At 35.3% G+C, this 19,621-nt stretch overlaps 3 protein-coding genes across 7 annotated transcripts; 1 reads left to right on the forward strand and 2 right to left on the reverse strand.

Annotated features, from left to right (window-relative positions):
* Positions 1-1,009: 1,009 nt before the first annotated feature.
* Positions 1,010-12,264, reverse strand: gsr (glutathione reductase). 4 transcript variants are annotated; one of them, XM_051128147.1, is made up of 14 exons: positions 12,036-12,264; positions 11,520-11,673; positions 11,265-11,291; positions 11,071-11,159; positions 8,613-8,682; positions 8,296-8,443; positions 8,058-8,112; positions 7,874-7,973; positions 7,700-7,786; positions 7,381-7,548; positions 5,907-6,018; positions 4,721-4,852; positions 2,000-2,133; positions 1,010-1,876 (listed from the first exon to the last, which is right to left on the reverse strand). In XM_051128147.1, the coding sequence occupies exons 1-14, from the start codon at positions 12,098-12,100 to the stop codon at positions 1,727-1,729; spliced, it is 1,491 nt and encodes a 496-aa protein (XP_050984104.1). In that variant the 5' UTR covers positions 12,101-12,264; the 3' UTR covers positions 1,010-1,726. The 4 variants fall into 4 exon arrangements, with proteins under 4 accessions (XP_050984104.1, XP_050984105.1, XP_050984102.1 ...); XM_051128148.1 differs by having other exon boundaries at positions 11,528-11,673; positions 12,036-12,262; XM_051128145.1 differs by lacking the exon at positions 12,036-12,264 and adding an exon at positions 11,889-12,022 and having other exon boundaries at positions 11,520-11,789.
* A 3,673-nt stretch (positions 12,265-15,937) lies between these two features.
* On the reverse strand, positions 15,938-17,311 carry LOC127176398 (cytochrome b-c1 complex subunit 8). 2 transcript variants are annotated; one of them, XM_051128041.1, is made up of 3 exons: positions 17,164-17,311; positions 16,226-16,397; positions 15,938-16,103 (listed from the first exon to the last, which is right to left on the reverse strand). In XM_051128041.1, the coding sequence occupies exons 2-3, from the start codon at positions 16,377-16,379 to the stop codon at positions 16,015-16,017; spliced, it is 243 nt and encodes an 80-aa protein (XP_050983998.1). In that variant the 5' UTR covers positions 16,380-16,397; positions 17,164-17,311; the 3' UTR covers positions 15,938-16,014. The 2 variants fall into 2 exon arrangements, with proteins under 2 accessions (XP_050983998.1, XP_050984000.1); XM_051128043.1 differs by having other exon boundaries at positions 17,160-17,277.
* Positions 17,312-17,354: 43 nt separating this feature from the next.
* On the forward strand, positions 17,355-19,571 carry timm8a (translocase of inner mitochondrial membrane 8 homolog A (yeast)). Its single transcript, XM_051128040.1, has 2 exons — positions 17,355-17,502; positions 18,978-19,571. Exons 1-2 carry the CDS (start codon positions 17,392-17,394, stop codon positions 19,137-19,139), a joined length of 273 nt encoding a protein of 90 aa, XP_050983997.1. The 5' UTR covers positions 17,355-17,391; the 3' UTR covers positions 19,140-19,571.
* Positions 19,572-19,621: the final 50 nt, after the last annotated feature.

Genomic DNA, 19,621 nt, shown 5'->3' on the forward strand with positions numbered 1-19,621 from the left:
TAGTTTGAACTTGCCACTTGCTAGCAACTGATTTCTTCATGGAAGCTTTGCATTCAAATATTTCAACTCAGATCAGTGTTTCGTGTGTAATTATTTTGAGATGAAACATCTAAATAATCTATCAAGCAGCTGTGTAATTAGTGGGATAATGTGCATCCAGCCAGTTGTTATCGCACATTAAAGATGTATATTATCCCTTACTTATTATAATCTTAATTCAAGTGATAAAGGATTTTGAAAGTCTGACAGTAATCAGTGTTGAGTGCTACTGTAAGGTTAACTCTGCCTGGTTTAAATGTTTCAAAATGATTAACAGTTGAAAATATTAGAAATTTTGAAAAGTAATCAAAAAGTAATCAAAAGTAATAAGTTGCTTTACTTTAATAAAGTAATTGAAAAGTTACACTACTTATTACATTTTAAACCAAGTAACTTGTAATCTGTAACCTATTACATTTCCAAAGTAACCTTCCCAACACTGCTCGTATGCAACTATTACAGAAGGTTAAAATGCTCACTGATGCCCCAGAAAGAAACCCAATACATTAAGAGCCAGGAGTGAAAACATTTTGAATTTGAAGATCAGGGTAAATTTGACTTATTTTGTCTTCTGGAAAGCATGTAAGTATCTTGTAGCCTCTGAAGGGTAGTACTAAATATAAAAAGCAAGATACGTAGGCAAAATAAAAAAAAAAAATTACACACACCTTTGCCTCTTAATGCATTATTTTTCCTTCTGGAGCATGAGTGAGTGTTTGAACCTTCTGTAATAGTTGCATGTGAGTCTCTCAGTTGTCCTCAGTGTGAAAAGATGGATCTCAAAATCATACAGTCATTCTTGGAAAGGGTTCAAATACACAAGAAAGCTGAAAAACTAAAGAATTTGTGGGGCCTGAAGGATTTTTCTGAAGAACAGCAGTCAGTTTAACTGTTCAGGACAAACAAGGGACTCATGAACAACTATCACTGAACAAGTAAGATGTTAAGTAAATGTTAAGCAAGAAAACACTTGTCAAATATCATAATATTTATTTGCATATTAATGAATCCAAACAGTTGCTTTATATAACTTCACTAGCTCTTTGTGCCTCTTATAAATACAATACAATTTAAGCCATTGAAGAATTGACAAATTATGTCAATATACGTTTTTTTATGAAAAGTGACAAGTTTATTAAAAGTATATTGACAATGTCAATACAGAAATTAAGAAAAGATCAATTAACCACACAAATACACAAATTTATTTTGTATATATATTCAGGGTCTATGCCCAAGTGCTGAACTGTGCATATCCACAATTGTATTTAACATATATTGAGTAAGCACTACTTACTACCCACTACTACTGAAAGCAACTCTCTGAATTTTCAAAATGTAAAAGTAAAGCAACAGTGTTTGACTATAAACAGGTTTAACTGTATTTTTAGCTGTCATAAATCTTCAAGCCTTTATCTGACCCTGTTCCAATCAAACAATAGTACCTGTCAAAAAAATCGGAGTGGTGGGGTACAACAATGCAATGTATAAGAGAGACAGTCTGATGAACCATTGTAATGTGTCTGTCTTAATCACTGGCAATAATACATGACCCCAGAGATATAACACACCAAATATATGCTTGTTGTCTTTACAAAATACTAATAGTCAAAGACATTGTATTATTTTATTGTTTAGATTGGAACAAAGCTGTTGTGAAGAGTCACACTGGGATATGAACATTTAATTAGCGCAGTGTTACTAGCTCCTCTGAGGATGTCGGGTGGATGGCAATGGTTCTGTCAAAGTCTTCTTTAGTAGCTCCCATGTTAACGGCCACAGCAAAACCCTGAAGCATCTCATCACAGCCAAAACCCTGCATATGAAGACCAACCACCTAAAAAAGAAAAGTGACTTAGTGAAAATGACTTAATGTAACAGCAAAAATGTTCAAATATCACTCCTGATCCTTCTTGATATTTATACTCATGCATGATCAATGAACTGACTATGACCTCACCTTCTCATTTTGGCCAGCACACACCAACTTCATGATGCACTGACTCTTTCGAGTGGTAATGGCATAATACATAGGGGTGAAAGAAGTGGTATAAACCTTCACATTGTCCTTTCCCCAGGTTTTGATTGCTTCATCTGTAAAACATGATATTTTCTATACATTTTGTAAGGGTAGCTCAAACCATTAGTTAAAGGAGAAGTTGACTTCCAGAATTTTTTTCCCACAAATTTACAGATAATTTACTCACCCCCTTGTCATCCAAGATGACTTCATGTCTTTCTTTCTTTAGTCATAAAGAAATTATGTTTTTTGAGGAAAAAAATATAGTGGACTTCTATGGTGCCAGCGAGTTTGAACGTCCAAAATGCAGTTTAAATGCAGCTTCAAAGGGCTCTAAACAATCCCAGCTGAGAAAGAAGGTTCTTATCTAGTGAAACGACTGGTTATTTTCTTAAAAAAAAATGGACAATGCGCATGCGTATTCTGTGCAGTCCTGTTCATGACAGTTAGTGTATGTCGAAAAGCTCCCACGTCATTTTCTCTTCCAACTTCAAAATTGTCCTACATCGCTGTTTTACATTTTTTTGTAAAGGATGTTTGACACCCCTTGTGCATTCACTTAGTAAACACCGACCGTACTTCTGTAGTGACGTAGGACGATTTTGAAGTTGGAGGAGAAAAAGAGATGGGAGTTTTTCAACATACCCTAACTGTCTTGAATCGGAGTGCACAGAGTTCATACAGAGCTAGACAAGATAAGTATATGAAAAAGTATATAAGTGTGCATTATTTTTAGAACACAACCGTTCATTTCACTAGATAAGAACATTTTTCCTTAGCTGGGATTGTTTAGAGCCCTTTGAAGCTGCATTTAAACTGCATTTTGGACGTTCAAACACGTGGGCATCATTGAATTCCATTATACAGAGAAAAATGAAAACCTGAAATATTTGCCTCAAAAAAAAAAAATTCTTTACAACTGAAGAAGAACGTCTCATGTCTCATGAAGACATGAACATCTTAGATGACAAGGGGGTGAGTAAATTATCTGTACATATTTGTTCTGGAAGTGAACTTCTCCTTTAAGACATCAGTCATTCTGTCTACTGAACACACCATCCATAATCCCATAAAAGCACTGATGGGAGTGTAAAGTTTCTTTGGTGATCTAATGACAATACAGGAATTAAAAAGAACACAGACACAGCAGGTTCATTTCCATATTAATCCACACAATCTATTAAAGGGGTCACCAAATGCAAAGTTCACTTTTGTTGTTTGAACGAATGGGATGATTTTTGCAGAGCTCATTTTGACAAGGTAAAACGTGTGTTGTTTCACACAAGCATGGAGAATTTTTAACCAAAGTATATTATAGACTTTTCATCAAGACCCTAAACAATCATATCAACTTGTGGAAAATCGGCATCCGATGACCCCTTTAAGAGCAGCACTTCCAGAATAAAATAATCCTGATAATGCCCCCCCCCCCATGTCATCCAAGACATCCTTTCTTTCTTCAGTCGAAAAGAAATAAAGAAAATTCCAGGATTTTTCTCCATATAGTGGACTAACAGGTTGAAAGTCTAAATTGCAATTTCAGTGCAGCTTCTAAGGGTTCTACACGATCCCAAATGAGGAATGAGGGTCTTATCTACCGAAACAATCTGTCTTTTTCTAAAAAATAAAATAAAATAAATGTATATACCTTTTAACCACAAATGTCATCTTGCACTAGCTCGACTTCACACTTTATGTAATCATGTTGGAAAGGTCATGCGCAGTTAGTTCTTCATCTGTGTACTTCCGGTTCACAAAGGTAGTGTAGGCCGAAAAACTTTATCTCATTTTCTCCTCCAGCTTCAAAATCATCCAAAATTGTTGTTTTGCCATTTTAGTAAAGGGTGTTTGACTTCTTTGCACGTTAGCTTTGAAAACACTGGGTCGTTACTTCTGCCAACGTCACACATGACCTTTCCAATGTGACTACGTAATGTGTGAGGTTGAGCTTGTGAAAGACAAGCATTTGTTGTTAAAAAGTGTATACATTTTTATTTTTATTTTTTTTTTTAAATGACTGATCGTTTCACTAGGTAAGACCATTATTCCTCAGCTGGGATCGTGTAGAGCCCTTTGCAGCTGCACTGAAACTGCAATTTGGAACTTCAACCCATTGACCACTATTAAAGTCCACTATATGGAGAAAAATCCTGAAATGTCTTTTTGACTGAAGAAAGAAAGACATGAACATCTTGAATGACATGGGGGTGAGTAAACTATCAGGAAATTTTATTCTGGAAGTGAATTTATCCTTTAAGTAAATCCTGACAGTAGTTTTTTTAAAGCCAAACAAGAGTAAATCTGGCTCTAAATATGTGGAAGAGTGTGAGGGTTAGAAAGCTAGACAGATAGATAGCTATACAGATAGACAGATAGATAGATAGATAGATGTGGACCCTGTTGTAGTAAGTGTTCAGTACAGAGAAAACAAAACAGAAAAACTCAAATGAAAATTAGAAATGTTTTCTTGGCAACTAACTGAAAGTACTAAAATAACTAAAACTAAAGCTGAAATCAATATTTACAAAATAATAAAACACAATAATAGATATAGAATAAACAATAAAACTAACAGAATAGAAACAATACTAAAATAATAAGGCGCCATATGGAGTGATCTTAAAGATACTGTAAGGAAGCATCATTTGTATGTGAGGTCACCTTCAGTTAGCCCCACTGTGCCAATAGGTGGGTGGCTGAACACAACAGTGGGGATGTTATTATAACTGATTTTGGAGTCCGCTTTGCCTTCAAACAGCCGGTGAGCAAGCTTTCTGCCAGCAGCAATAGCAACTATCCATACAAACAAAAACAGCAAACAACAACAGCTTATCAGAAAAAAAAGAATATACATTCCCATCAAACAGACGATAAACTATTTAATAAAAAATGTGATGAATGGTAAGCATGTCCAATCAACTCTGACCAGCTGATGTCGCTAGAGTAACAAAAAATGCACAAAATCAACTTCCTCATGTAGGGAGGATCAGTTGTTTTAAACAATGTGAAAGGTGTAATTTACATAAACCAACTGAATCACAAGAAGACTAAATCACATAACATGCATCATGTTCTCAAGCTTAATGAATAGTTTTAAAGCTTCAAATCTCTTAATAAAAAGTATAGTTCACCCAAAAATGAAAATTCTGTCATTAATTACTCACCCTCATGTCGTTTCAAACCCGTAAGCGCTTTGTTCATCTTTATAACACATATTAAGATATTTTTGATGAAATCTGAGAGCTTTCTGACCCTGCATAGCAACATAACCAGCACATTCAAGGCCCAGAAAGGTAGTAATAGTAAGGATACTGATAAAGTAGTCCATGTGACATCAGTGGTTTAACCTCAATTTTATGAAGCTATGAAAGTACTGAGTGCAAAGAAAACAAAAATGACTTTATTGAACAATTTATACTCTTCCCTGTCAGTCGGTATTTTATCGATGTCCTCACTAGTATTCTCGTAGCTTCATAAAATTACAGTTGAACCACTGATGGACTGTTTTATCGATGTCCTTACTACCTTTGTGGGCCTTGAATGTACTAGTTGTGTTGGGTCAGAAAAAATATGTGATTTCATTAAAAATGTGTGTGTTCTGAAGATGAACGAAGGTCTTACGGGTTTGGAACTACATGAGGATGAGTTATTAATGACAGAATTTTCATTTTTGGATGAACTATCCCTTTAATTGGTTTCGGAGTGTACTTGCTGAGTACTATGCCATAATAAAAGTACAGTATGTATAAATGAGCTGTTTTATTTTCTGTATTCAAACAAAACACCCAAAAGATTTTAATGCATGTAAGAGCAAATTCTTCATGAGAATGTGTTCATGCAATCATACCAGGTGTAAGAAGAGCTCTACCACAAACATCTCCAACTGCATAGACACCTGCACGAGTAGTGTTCTGGAATTCATCCACCACAATATGTCCCTTTTCATCAAGTTTCACACCCTGGAAAACAATGCATCCAACTGTTATTCTTACTTCATCTCCAACTGATACAGTGCAAAGATAAATCTTACAATACTATATTGTGTAGCTTCTGCGGTTTAAAAGAATGTTCTGTGTTCAGCTGAACTTTATCAACACCATCTGTGGCACGTTTCACTGATACATCAGTTTGTAAAAAAACGCATAAAATGGTGTGTACACTATGTGAAAATGCATTCCAGAGGGTTTTAAAGCAGAAACAGAAACAATTTGTGTTCTCAAAGATGAATAAAGGTCATACAGGTTTGGAACGACATGAGGGCGAGTAATTAATGACAAAAATTAACTATCCCTTTAAAGGAAAAGTCCACTTCCAAAACAAAGATTCACATATAATGTACTCACTCCCTTGTCATCCAAGATATTCATGTCTATCAGTCGTAAAGAAACTATGTTTTTTGAGGAAAACATTTCTGCATTTTTCTCCATATAATGGACTTATATGGTTCCCCCGATTTTGAACTTCCAAAAGGCAGTTTAAATGTGGCTTCAAATTATCCCAAATGTGGTCGTAAACAATCCCAGCTGAGGAAGAAGGGTCTTATCTAGCGAAACAATCGGTTATTTTCATTTAAAAAAATACAATTTAAATACTTTTTAATCTCAAATGCTCATCTTGTCTTGCTCTTCCTGAACTCTGTGTATTCTGCCTCAAGACAGTTAGTGCATGTCAAAAAACTCCAATCGTATTTTCTCCCTCAACTTCAAAAATCATTTCAAAATCATCCTACATCACTGCAGAAGTACTGACACAGTCTTTGCAAAGTGAACATGCAAAGATCAAACACCCTTAACAAAAAAAGGTAAAACATCAATTTAGGGTGATTTCGAAGTTGAGGGAGAACATGCGATGGGAGTTTTTCAACATACCCTAACTGTCATGAACCGGAACAAAAACAGTCCAGCCAGAGTGAGACAAGATGAACGTATGGCATTATAAAGTATATAAATTGTATTATTTTTATTAAAATAAGCGATTGTTACTCTAGAAGACTCTTCTTTCACAGCGGGGATCATTTACAACCGCATTTGGGACCGTTTGAAGCCACATTTAAACTGCATTTTAGAAGTTCAAAATCAGGGCACCATAGCAGTCTATTATATGGAGAAAAATGCTGAAATGTTTTCCTCAAAAAACATAATTTCTTTACGACTGAAGAAAGAAAGACATGAACATCTTGGATGACAAGGGGGGTGAGTACAATATTTGTAAATTGTTGTTCTGGAAGTGGACGTCCCCTTTAACTTGTATCATATTTACAGTTTCAGATTCTAGTCAGATTCAATAAAAATAATAATAATCAAATCAAAATTCATTATTACTATTGAACTGAGATTGAGGCCAGCGGTGTTGGGTTCCCTCCCAATAGCCCAGAGCAGACAGTCCACCTCATGGATGGTGTCGTACTTCTCCTGTGCATCTTTGTCGTCAGGATCTTTTGTCACCAGTGTAACAGAAACACCTTTGTCAGTCTTCTGCACTGACTTCACCTGTGAACAATACCAGAATATTTGGATAAACTGATGTAAGATATATTTTGGGGGATTGTATCTGAAAATCTGCCAAACAACCTGATGCATCACACTGGAAAGATAGCCCAGCTACATAATACCTTACTTAATATTACTCTTGACTAATTACCTGAGTATTTTTCCGTAAGTCAATACCATGATTTTGCAATTCTTTGGTGCAATTTGAGCTTATCAAGGCATCGAAGTTTCTCAGTACCTTGAAAAGAAAGAACACAGTCATTGCTTACTTTGGGATATGCGAAACAGTAGAATTTAGCCAGGTGACAATAAATAGGGCTCTTACCCCTCCTTGTCGTATGACGATGGATGTTTTGGACCCCAGAGTGGAAAGGATACCAGCCATCTCCACAGCAATATATCCTGCCCCAACTATCACACTACGTCTAGATGGATACAGTGATCATTTATTTTAGTATAAGCTAAGAAAGCACAATAATAAAAGTAGAAATCAGCAGTAAATCACTTACTTGGGGCAAGACTCAAGTTCAAAGAATCCATCACTGGTAATGCCTAAACTGGCTCCTGGAATTACATTGAAAGTTACATAATGTTTTTAGCAGATGCAGTCAAAAAAAGTTATGAAAGTAAATTAAAAAAAAAAAAAAAAAAAAAAATCACATTAATGACAAGTGCATATGATAAGGATGCACTAAGAGGTAAAGCAGATGAGAGGTACATTTTTTGTAATGAATATAATGAACAAACCTGGAATGTCATCCTCACTGACAGTGGACGGGCGGCCGCCAGTGGCAATTAAGATATGAGGAGCTGTGTATTTCTTTCCGTTAACTTCAACAGTTGGTTCAGCATCGTCCGTGAACCTTGCATAGCCATGAATGGACTCAATTTTGCCCTGTGTACAACCACAAACAACTTCTCAGTCTTCACATCAATACAAATTCTCAAGGTTTCCCATCCTGTCTCTGACAATTAAACATGACGTTTTATTTGCTTTTATTTCTCATGATAAGACCTCTTAAAACCATGCTCATTTTGGTGAAAAGTAACGTACTGCAGCTTACCTTGTCAAGGTTGTTCCGGTAAATCTGATTCAGCCGACTAACGTAAGCATCCCTTTTGCGCTTAATGAGTCTGAAAATACACATACCCAAAGAATGACCTCTATTCCATTTTTTTTAGCTTTGTCATATCACAGAAATCCTGATAGCCGAACTCTCTACAGCATAACTCACCTCTAGTCAAACAAACTACTCCACCTCATGCCTTTGTGTCTGACAGACACATCCACTTAAAGCAGCACTGATATTATATACCACAAAAGGGAAGCAAAACAAATACTGAGAGCTGTAATGAATCAGAGCGTGCGGGAACTTGACTAGACTGTCACAAGAGTAAAAAAAGCCCTTTTTGTAAAGCAAATTACAACATCTTCTTACAGAAACAATATCCTCTATGGCAAGCTGTCATTACATGTATTCCTTAAAAACTATTAACTTTACTGATGTTAGTACTAGTACTCGTTTTTAATTACTATAAACTACTTACAAGAACAAAAACAGAATAGGTACTTATTAATTACTATTAATCCCTAGTAGAATTACTAGTAGAGTAGATATGTAACTGAAATACGTACAAGTTAGAAGTGAACAGTTGATATGTGAACCAATTGTGAGCCAATTTAACTGGTTATGGCTCATAAATTATGTCCTCCAACCAGGAGCTTCCAACAATAGGGTTGCACACTGGACAAGAAATGCCACGTAAAATTTTAAACACATCATTTTTTGTTTATGAGTGTATCTGAAGATTGCCATGCTGCTCACATATATTAACAATGACCGTGGACAAATATTTGTATATACTGACTTCATCCTAGGCTAAAAGACTGTGTACTCTTCATTTATTTTCCAGGACAAAATGTTTTTTTTTTTTATTGTTGCTTGCATAAAGACTATTCCTAATATATGTTATAATAATATATATCGCCCTCTCTTTTACTTTTTCATTTATTCTGGAAATGAGGTTTTTGCCTATATAGTTTTAAGATTTACTGTTTTGGATTGCCACCTTGAACTTGAACGCAAGTACAGAATGATGTGTCTTGTGTGCAAGACATTCGAGGCGCCACAGTTCGAAGCCTGGTATTCATAAACAACTATTAAATGTTTTAAAAATGGATTTAATATCAGATTTAATAATAAAAATAATTAAATCTAAACAGTGATTTTGATCTACACTGTCATTCAAAAGTTTGGGATCAGTTTTATTTTATTTGATCAAAAATACAGAACAAAAATGTAATATTGTAAAATATTATTAGAATGTAATTTTTTTTTTTTTATTCCTGTGATGCAAAGCTGAATTTTTAGCATCATTACTCCAGTCTACAGTGTCATGTGATCTTTCAAAAATCATTCTAATATGATGATTTATTATCAATGTTGTAAACAGTTATGCTGCATAATATTTTTGGGGAACCTGTGATACATTTTTTAGGATTCTTTGATGAAACTAAAGTTAAAAATAACAGCATTTATTTAAAATATAAATAATGTGTAACAAAATAAACCACAGTTTAAAAAATTTGGGGTAAGTAAATTTTTATTCTTTCTTTTTTTTTAAATTAATACTTTAATTAACTTGATATAAAGTGATAGTAAGGACTTATATTGTTGGAAAATATGTCTATTAAATAAATCTGGTACTTTTACCTTTTTATTCATCAAAGAAACCTGAAAAAATATTACAGGTTCGAAAATATATTAAGCAGCACAACTGTTTCAAACATTGATATTAATATTAATAATAAATCATCATATTATAAATGATTTCTGAAGGATCATGTTACACTGAAGACTGGAGTAATGATGCTATTATGCAATTATATTTAAAAGTATATTAAAATAATATAATATATATATATATATATATATATATATATATATATATATATATATTTCACAATATTGCTGTTTTTTCTGCATTTTTGACCAAGTAAATATAGTGTTTATGAATGTTTAAAAAACATTAAAAATCTTACTGATCCCACACTTTTGGACGGCAGTGTAGTTTATTATTATTATTATTTTTTTTATTTTTTTTTTTTTTTTTGGGCCAATAAAAGTTATAAATGGCTAGTAACTTAAATATTTAGCAGCCAAATAGGCTGGTGAGTCAAAAAAAGTTAATTTCAAACCCTGGTTATATGAACAAGTACTAGTTACTATCTAATAAACCAACAACTGCAATAGCAGAGAAACTGAACAAAACATACTAGTCACTATTAAACTATAGAGTAATTATAGTAAATATACTAGTAAAAAACAGACACTGGTAACACAAAAATAAGTGCTATCATTTTTTTTTCCTAAAAATACTTGTAGTAATGTTCCTAATGTTCCTGTACTTGTTCCTAAAAATGTAGTAATGGCTTGCCATAATCCTACACTCAACATACTATCCACAAAAACCAAACCAAACAACCCAGAAAAACCCCCAAGAAAGTGTCATCTCACTTACTGCCAGTTGAAATGTGCTTTTGCTCCCTCAAATCCGTAATCTTCATGATCATGGAGATACTCTGCATGGGTGGATGCGTTCCACATAACCTAGAATTAAGCAAAAGCACAACTTTATGAGCATTTCTATTTAACAACACAACTCACTTCATGCACCTAATTAATTCATTGTAAGGATAGAAGGGGGAAAAATACCTTTTTAGGAACACAACCAACATTCACCTGCAGCAGAAGAGAAACCAAGTCAATAATATCACCAGACAAAAATGCATAGGTGCTGGAGCAAAACATTACACACAAAAACATCTCACAAAAAGCCCTGAATCTGGAGGCTTCTCAAAGCACCTCTGTTCACGTGACTAATGCAGCGACCAATTACTGTAAATAACTCATCTAAACATGGCTCTATGGGAAATATGGTGTTGCAGAAGCAGGATGGACTTTACTCACGCAGGTACCTCCGAGTTTGTGACTCTCGATCACGGCTGCAGTGGCACCGAGTTCAGCCGCCCGCCGCGCGCCGGCCAGCCCTCCGGATCCTCCGCCAATCACCAGAAAATCAAAGCGCGTGACGGATTCAGAAGCCATGCTGCGAACGAAGAGTCTACGAGAAGATGACAGTGAACGTCCAAGAGTAAGAAAAGACGCTCGGAGGCGAACCAGCGGGCTTAATATCTCCATAAGCAGGAAGCCAACACCCCGGCCAACGCAGTAGTTGAACTAATGGGAGGGACGTGAAAGCCAGTGCTTAGTCATTGTGAATTGACACAATAGTGTGTAAATCCCAGAAGCTAATTTGGACAATAGTAACATAGTTACCCATGCTTATTAAAGTCCTTCATCGTCAATCCCATCCCCAATATCCAGGGTGCTGAACTTGCTTTGAACTCACTTTGCGCCTGGCCATGTTGAAACACACTGCTTTATTTGATAATGAAAAGTTCAATTCACTGGACACAAACTCACCTATGTAGTGCAGCCGTTACATATAAACCTGTAGCGGAAATCCTTCTGCTGTACATTGTAAACATTACATATATCTAATGAAGTGTGGTTATTTAGAGGTGATGAGTTGTTAAGTCGTTAGGCGTATCTATGCTGAGCATCTTCGTATTCATACGGTAGTGTTTATGACAGAAAATGTCGATGTAAACTGTCAGAATAAAAGCCACTACACGTTGAGGTAAACCGAGCATGCGCATTTCAGCGCGCTGAGCCACTGAACAGAAACACATGAGGCGGCATTGTATTGATACACTGGAAGGAATGGAAATTAGTATTGTCTGCGGTCAGTATGATTATTTCCAAATAAATTACGTTTCATACTTAGACTGGAGTAATGGCTGCTGAAAATCAGCTTTGCTATATCAGGAATAAATTAGACCACATTTTAAAATATATTAAAATACTAACCAGTTCTTTTAAATTATAATAATATTTCAAAAGAGACTTCTTTCTGAAATCTTACCGACCCCAAACATTTGAGCAGTACTGGCATTGTGTTTTCTGTAATTGGCACATCCGGAAACAATAATCATGTATTTATTTGTAGTTTATGGTTAATTGTGCCAATAATAACGATGTTTAGGGTTTATATGTTTAGGGGGAGGGTAAATGGGTACATTTGTCAGCAATGATATTGATCATTTACATTGAAAAAGGCTTGAGCACTCGAAATATTTTAATGAAATTTGTTAAACATAAGTATTTACATAAAGATGGTATACTTGCCCTGGTGAAAAAAACAGCATGTGGTGGTAGGTAGGATTTGATGCTGGTTTAAGCTGGCCCATTGCTGGTTTATGCTGGTCCTTAGCTGGTTTAAGCTGGTCATGTTGCTGGTCAAGGAAAAGCATGAACCAGCAAAGGACCAGCATAAACCAGCTAAGGCCCAGCATAAACCAGCTAAGGACCAGCATAAACCAGCAAAGGACCATCTTAAACCAGCTAAGGCCCAGCATAAACCAGCTAAGGACCAGCTTAAACCAGCTAAGGCCCAGCATAAACCAGCTAAGGCCCAGCATGAACCAGCAAAGGACCAGCATAAACCAGCTAAGGCCCAGCATGAACCAGCTAAGGACCAGCATGAACCAGCAAAGGACCAGCATAAACCAGCTAAGGCCCAGCATAAACCAGCTAAGGACCAGCATGAACCAGCAAAGGACCAGCATAAACCAGCTAAGGCCCAGCATAAACCAGCTAAGGACCAGCATGAACCAGCAAAGGACCAGCATAAACCAGCTAAGGCCCAGCATAAACCAGCTAAGGACCAGCATGAACCAGCAAAGGACCAGCATAAACCAGCTAAGGACCAGCATGAACCAGCAAAGGACCAGCATAAACCAGCTAAGGCCCAGCATAAACCAGCAAAGGACCAGCTTAAACCAGCATCAAAACATACCTAACCAGCATTCCAGCATCAAAACATACCTACCAGCATATGCTGGTTTTTTCACCAGGGTGCTCATAGTAGTGTTCAGCTAAATTTCATCATCATGTACACTACTAGTCAAAAGTTTTTGAACAGTAAGATTTTTAATGTTGCTTAAAGAAGTCTCTTCTGCCCTGGTGAAAATAACAGCATATGCTGGTTAGGTATGTTTTGATGCTGGTTTAAGCTGGCCCATTGCTGGTTTATGCTGGTCCTTAGCTGGTTTAAGCTGGTCCTTTGCTGGTTTTTGCTGGTCATGTTGCTGGTCAAGGACCAGCATGAACCAGCAAAGGACCAGCATAAATCAGCGAAGGACCAGCTTAAACCAGCATCAAAACATACCTAACCAGCATCCCAGCATCAAAACATACCTACCAGCATATGCTGTTTTTTTCACCAGGGTGCTCACCAAGCCTGCATTTGTTTGATCCAAAGTAAGGCAAAATACAGTCAAATTTTGCTTTTTTTCTATTCAAAATAACTGTTTTCTATTTGAATATATTTTAAAATGTAATTTATTCCTGTGATCAAAGCTAAATTCTCAGCATCATTACTCCGGTCTTAATGGGACACATAATCCTTCAAAAATCATTCTAATATTCTGATTTGTTCAAGAAACATTTTATTATTATTATTATCAATATTACATTATGTAGGGGAATTTATAGTTAAAACCCAAGGACCAGATATGATGAACAAAGTCTAATCAACTTAAGAAAAAATTATTGAAGAAAATAGTTTGCAGTTTTATCAGCAAAAGTCAGCTTCAACACTCTCAGTGGAGTTCGTATGCTGCTCTGCGAACATTCTCAATACAACAGCAATTATACTCTAACAGAGGTTGCTAACTATGTCATTACTTAGGTTAAAAAGGATTTATGTTGTTTGAAACACATAAACTCCATACATGGACATATAGTTCGAAGCATATCTCTGGTGATTATTAGGTGACAACCGAGATCTGGTCTTACAATCGATGAGGCCCACCCAAAGCATATATCAGCACTTTTTGCGTCACATTGTCTGTCTAAAGTCCTGCTGGAAAAGGAAATCAGCATCTCCATAAAGCTTGTCAGCAGATGAAAGTATAAAGTGCTCCAAAATCTCCTGGTAGATGACTGCACTGACTTTGGACTTGATAAAACACAGTGGACCAACAACAGCAGAGGTCACGACACCCCAAATCATCACTGACCTCAGAAACTGCACACTGGACTTCAAGCAGCCATCATGAAATGCAAAATTTACTTTTATCTGAAAAGAGGACTTTGGACCACTGGATTGGTAGCCCTTTTCCTGAAGACGTCTGAGTGTGGTGACTCTTGACGCACTGACTTCAGCTTCAGTCCACTGCTTTGCTTGAGCATTCTCAAGCTTGCAGCCATCCCTGTTGTGTGTATACCTTTTCCTACCCAATTTCTTCCTTCAAGTCAACTTTGCTTTTAATATGCTTTGAAACAGCTTTCTGTAAACAGCTACCCCTTTCAATAATGACCTTCTGTGACTTCTCCTCTTTGCGGAGAGTGTCCGCAAATTGATTGTCTTCTGGACCATTGCCAAGTCAGCGGTCTTTCTGATTATTGTGGTTTGAAAGAACAAGAGATACCTGGAATTTATACTATAGGGATGGACATTTAAGGAAACTCAAATGTAAATATTCTAGTATTATGAGATACTGGATTTTTGATTTTCATGAGACATAAGCTCTAATTATCAAAATTAAAACCCAAAAAACTTTTGAAATGTTTTACTTTACATGTAATGCATCTAGAATATATTAAAGTTTTAGTTTTTGAAATAAAAAATGAATTTTTTGAGATGCAGCTATATATGCTATATATATATATATATATATATACATATATATATATATATATATATATATATATATATATATATATATATATATATATATATATATATACACACACACACACACACACACACACATATATACATATATATATTAATTATTTTCTTTAGCAAGGACCCTTTAAATTGATCAAAACTGATGAAAAAGACATTTATAATGTTACAAAAGATTTATATTTCAGATAAATGCAGCTCTTCAGAACTTTCTATTCGTCAAAGAAAGCTGAAACAATATTCTACTTAGATATTCCTAAATTGTACTGTTTTTGCTGTATTTTGGCTCAAATAAATTCAGGCTTGTTGAGCAGAAGAATCTTTAACAACCTTACTGTTCAAAAACTTTTGACTTGTAGTGTATAAAAACATAAAAAAATAGAACACAACAAAACTTGCCTTCACATAGCAAAACAACCACTTGCCAGAAGACACACGTGTTTTAAATATTTATGATGACCACTAGTCACTACACTACATTTGAGTCAGAGTGAGAGCGATGGATCATATTAAGGTACTTTATTAATCAACTAAACTGAATCAAATTGATTAAGTAGCAACAAGTCAGAAATCCATTTTCACATAAATATTTTCTTTATTGAACAAGAAGCTACACAAGGACACATTTTCAGCTGAGCGATTTCACGGTTAATTCTCATAATCTTCAGGGTTCTTTCTTTTGGTCTGTTCATGAACACGATTGCCCCATGTGTAGGTCAGGTACATCAGAACCATAGCTGCAAACAGAGATGGAGATTTGTTTAGAAATATAGGTCACACACAGTATTTGCTTCAATTTATAGCTAGAATACTATAGAACATATACACAATTAATGAATTTTAGACAAACGTGACTTACGTGGTGCAACCTTGAATACAGACGTTTTGAAACGTCTCCACACATTTGGGATTCCCTTAGAAAAGTAGTTTGGGAAAGCCCTCTGCTCAAAGGGAGAAATACTGTAGGTGACCACATGCCTTATCTTGGCCAAATCTCCGAAGTGACGACCCATTGTGCCAAGAAAGCTGATCTAAGAGAAAATAAAACACAGGTGTTTAAAATAAACAACAGTAACATTTCAGTCAATAATTGAATTAGTCAACTTTAATAAATTCTACAATGTTAAAAACAGCTGTATAAGCTCACAGGAATAACAAAAACCTTTAAAGTATTTAATGTTTATATACATATATATATAGTACTGTTTATTCTTTGTTGTATCCATCCAATAACTGAATCAGTCAATTTGAATACTGTGTACATTTAAACAACTTATAAACAGCTGCTGTACGTGAAACCAAAACCAGGCTTAGGCTAATATAATACTGTAAAATATATCAAATGTTACATATTCAAAAATATCCATATTTTTGACTATGTAGGAACTGCATAGAATGATCAAACGAAACGAATAAATGCAATATTACTTTGATAAACACGACTCAAACGTAACTTGTACATCATCTGGCTAAGATGGCAGATGTGCATGAATATGGTTACTTTCAAATCATATACATAATTTGTAAAAATCTACATTTTTTTTAGCATTGAAGAGAGAGTGTGTAAACAAAACACTGAACGTTTAATCACATTTATAACTAGCGTTACGTGGCTAGGCTAGCAGCTTTCTGTAAGACCTTGCTTGACATTCATCTCTATCGCACTATTTCTGTTAACACATGCATTTACCCTGCAAAAACGTACAAGTAATTGCTAAATTGAGACAATGTCGCAATTTTTACCTCACCACAGTACAAATACAAGACGAAGAAAAAAAGGATTTTCTGCTTACCAACCTCACTACTCTTTGACACCCTTGTCGTGCTACGACTTCTACAACTTCCGTGTGCAACCTTAAGTCACATCCGTTTCCTCTTGATTTCACGCGTTCTAATTGGCGCTCCGCTCTACTGTTTCCTGGCTATCGAGACACGTGAAGGTCAGCATAGCGCTGGAACAGTGTATACAGTGGTCAGTATCACCATTAAGAGATTTTTTTGTAGCGTTTGCTATTCTTCTTCCTAATGGATAATCAAGGAGTCACGGCAGACCCTCAACTGCAGCAGTTTATCGAGGTCGAGTCTCAAAAGCAAAGGTTTCAGCAGCTGGTTCATCAGATGACAGAAGTGTGCTGGGTGAGTTTGTGTTTCTGTCCTACTGGACTGCGTAGTGCATCACTTTATGTAGAAGACATGATAGAAGACGGACTCTGCATTGCACAGCATATCCTGTCTGATCGCTTGAATTGTGCGCAAGTTTATGATCTAAAGATGTTTCTGTATGTAGTTTAAGTAATAAGTCAAATGTGCTGCCCTCTTTTGTCGCGGAGCTTGTATAAGTAGCGACAGCTTGTGTAAATTACGAGTCAAAAGTATTTGAACAGTAAGATTTGTAATGTTTTTTTTTTTTTTTTTTAAATAAGTCTCTTTTGCTCACCAAGCCTCCATTTATGTATATGATCCCAAATACAGCATTTTTTTGCTATTTAAAACAACTGTTTTCTATTTGAATATATTTTAAAATGTAATTTATTCCTGTGATCAAATCTAAATTTTCAGCATCATTACTCCAGTCTTTAGTGTCACATAATCTTTCAGAAATCATTCTAATATGATGATTTGGTGCTTAAAAATGTTTCTTATCATTATACATTTTGAAATGTAATATTTTTTGGAAAATATGTCTTTTGTTTCATGATTTTTGAAGTATAGAAAGTTAAAAAAAACAGCATTTATTTAAAATTAAAATCTTTTGGAACATTATAAATGTCTTTACTGTCACTTTTGATCAAATACAGTACAAGTCAGACGTTTTTTAAAGGTTTTTCTGGGGGAAAGAAATTATAGAAATTAATACTTTTATTTAGCAAGGCTGCTTTAAATTGATCAAAAGTGATGATAAGGGCATTTATAATGTTACAAAAGATTCTATTTCAGATAAATGCTGTTGTTCTGAACTTTTTATTCATCAAAGAAACTTGAAAAAAATCTACTTGGCTTTTTTTAACATAATAAATGTTTTTGAGCAGCAAATCAGAATATTATAATGATTTCTGACGGATCATGTGACTGGAGTAATGATGCTAAAAATTCAGCTTTGAAATCACAGGAATAAATTACATTTTAAAATATATTCAAACAGAATATATTTTATATATATATATTTTTTTTTTCTTTGATGAATAGAAAGTTCAGATGAACAGCATTTATCTGAAATCTTTTGTAACATAAATGTCTTTATCATCACTTTTGATCAATTTAAAGCATCCTTGCTAAATAAAAAAGAAACAGTTATTTTAAATAGTAAAAATATTTTACTATTTTACTGTTTTTGCTGTACTTTGGATCAAATAAATGCAGGCTTGGTGAGCAGAAGAGACTTTTTTTTAAATATACTGAAAATCTTACTGTTCCAAACTTTTGACTAGTAATGTATGCATATCTCTGTAATAACTGGAATGGTATATTGCATCCAGTTGTGTATCTCAATCCAAAATGGATGAACCAGGTTACAGGTCCTCCAAAACTATTATGTCTAGTTTGTTTACCAAATGCATCAAGATCATGAGTTGTGGATTTCTTTGGAGCTCATAGTGTGTTTTTCTTTGCAGGAGAAGTGTATGGACAAGCCTGGCCCGAAGCTTGACTCCAGGACAGAGGTGTGTTTTGTAAACTGCGTGGAACGATTTATCGATACAAGTCAATTTATCCTCAACAGACTAGAGCAAACACAGAGAAGTAGAGGAAGCTTCTCTGAGACCATGACAGACTAATAAAACCACAGCCAATGACAAAACCACATCATTCAGCCACTTACTGAGGCTCTGGCACGCCAGTGTAAGAGCTGTGAGGCACCAGCTATCAACAGGATTCAATTAATTTCTCAAAGACAAAGTGCCTCATTTTGTTCTTTTTATTATTGCGAAGGCCATACATTTAAAATCAATGGATGCATGTCCCAGTCCCACAGCCTGTTTATTGTCACCGTCGATATTGACATTTCCCAGTGAAACATCATTGAAACATCAACTGAAAGCTCCCTTTGTACCAATCTTATCTGGAATTGAGGAGGTGGCTCGGCTTTCACTTTCTTTTCAGTCTACATACCAAGTCGGCACTCCATTGTCTTACTGGAAACGCATCAAGATCTGTGGCTTATTCAGTGTGTGTTGAAATGTGGACTTGAAATAAAAAGATAAAATACCTCCTGCAGTTATTCATATGATGTACACAAATGTCAGAAGAGAAAGCAGTC

Source organism: Labeo rohita, chromosome 14 (genome assembly GCF_022985175.1).
Source record: "Labeo rohita strain BAU-BD-2019 chromosome 14, IGBB_LRoh.1.0, whole genome shotgun sequence".
Taxonomy (NCBI): Eukaryota; Metazoa; Chordata; class Actinopteri; order Cypriniformes; family Cyprinidae; genus Labeo; species Labeo rohita.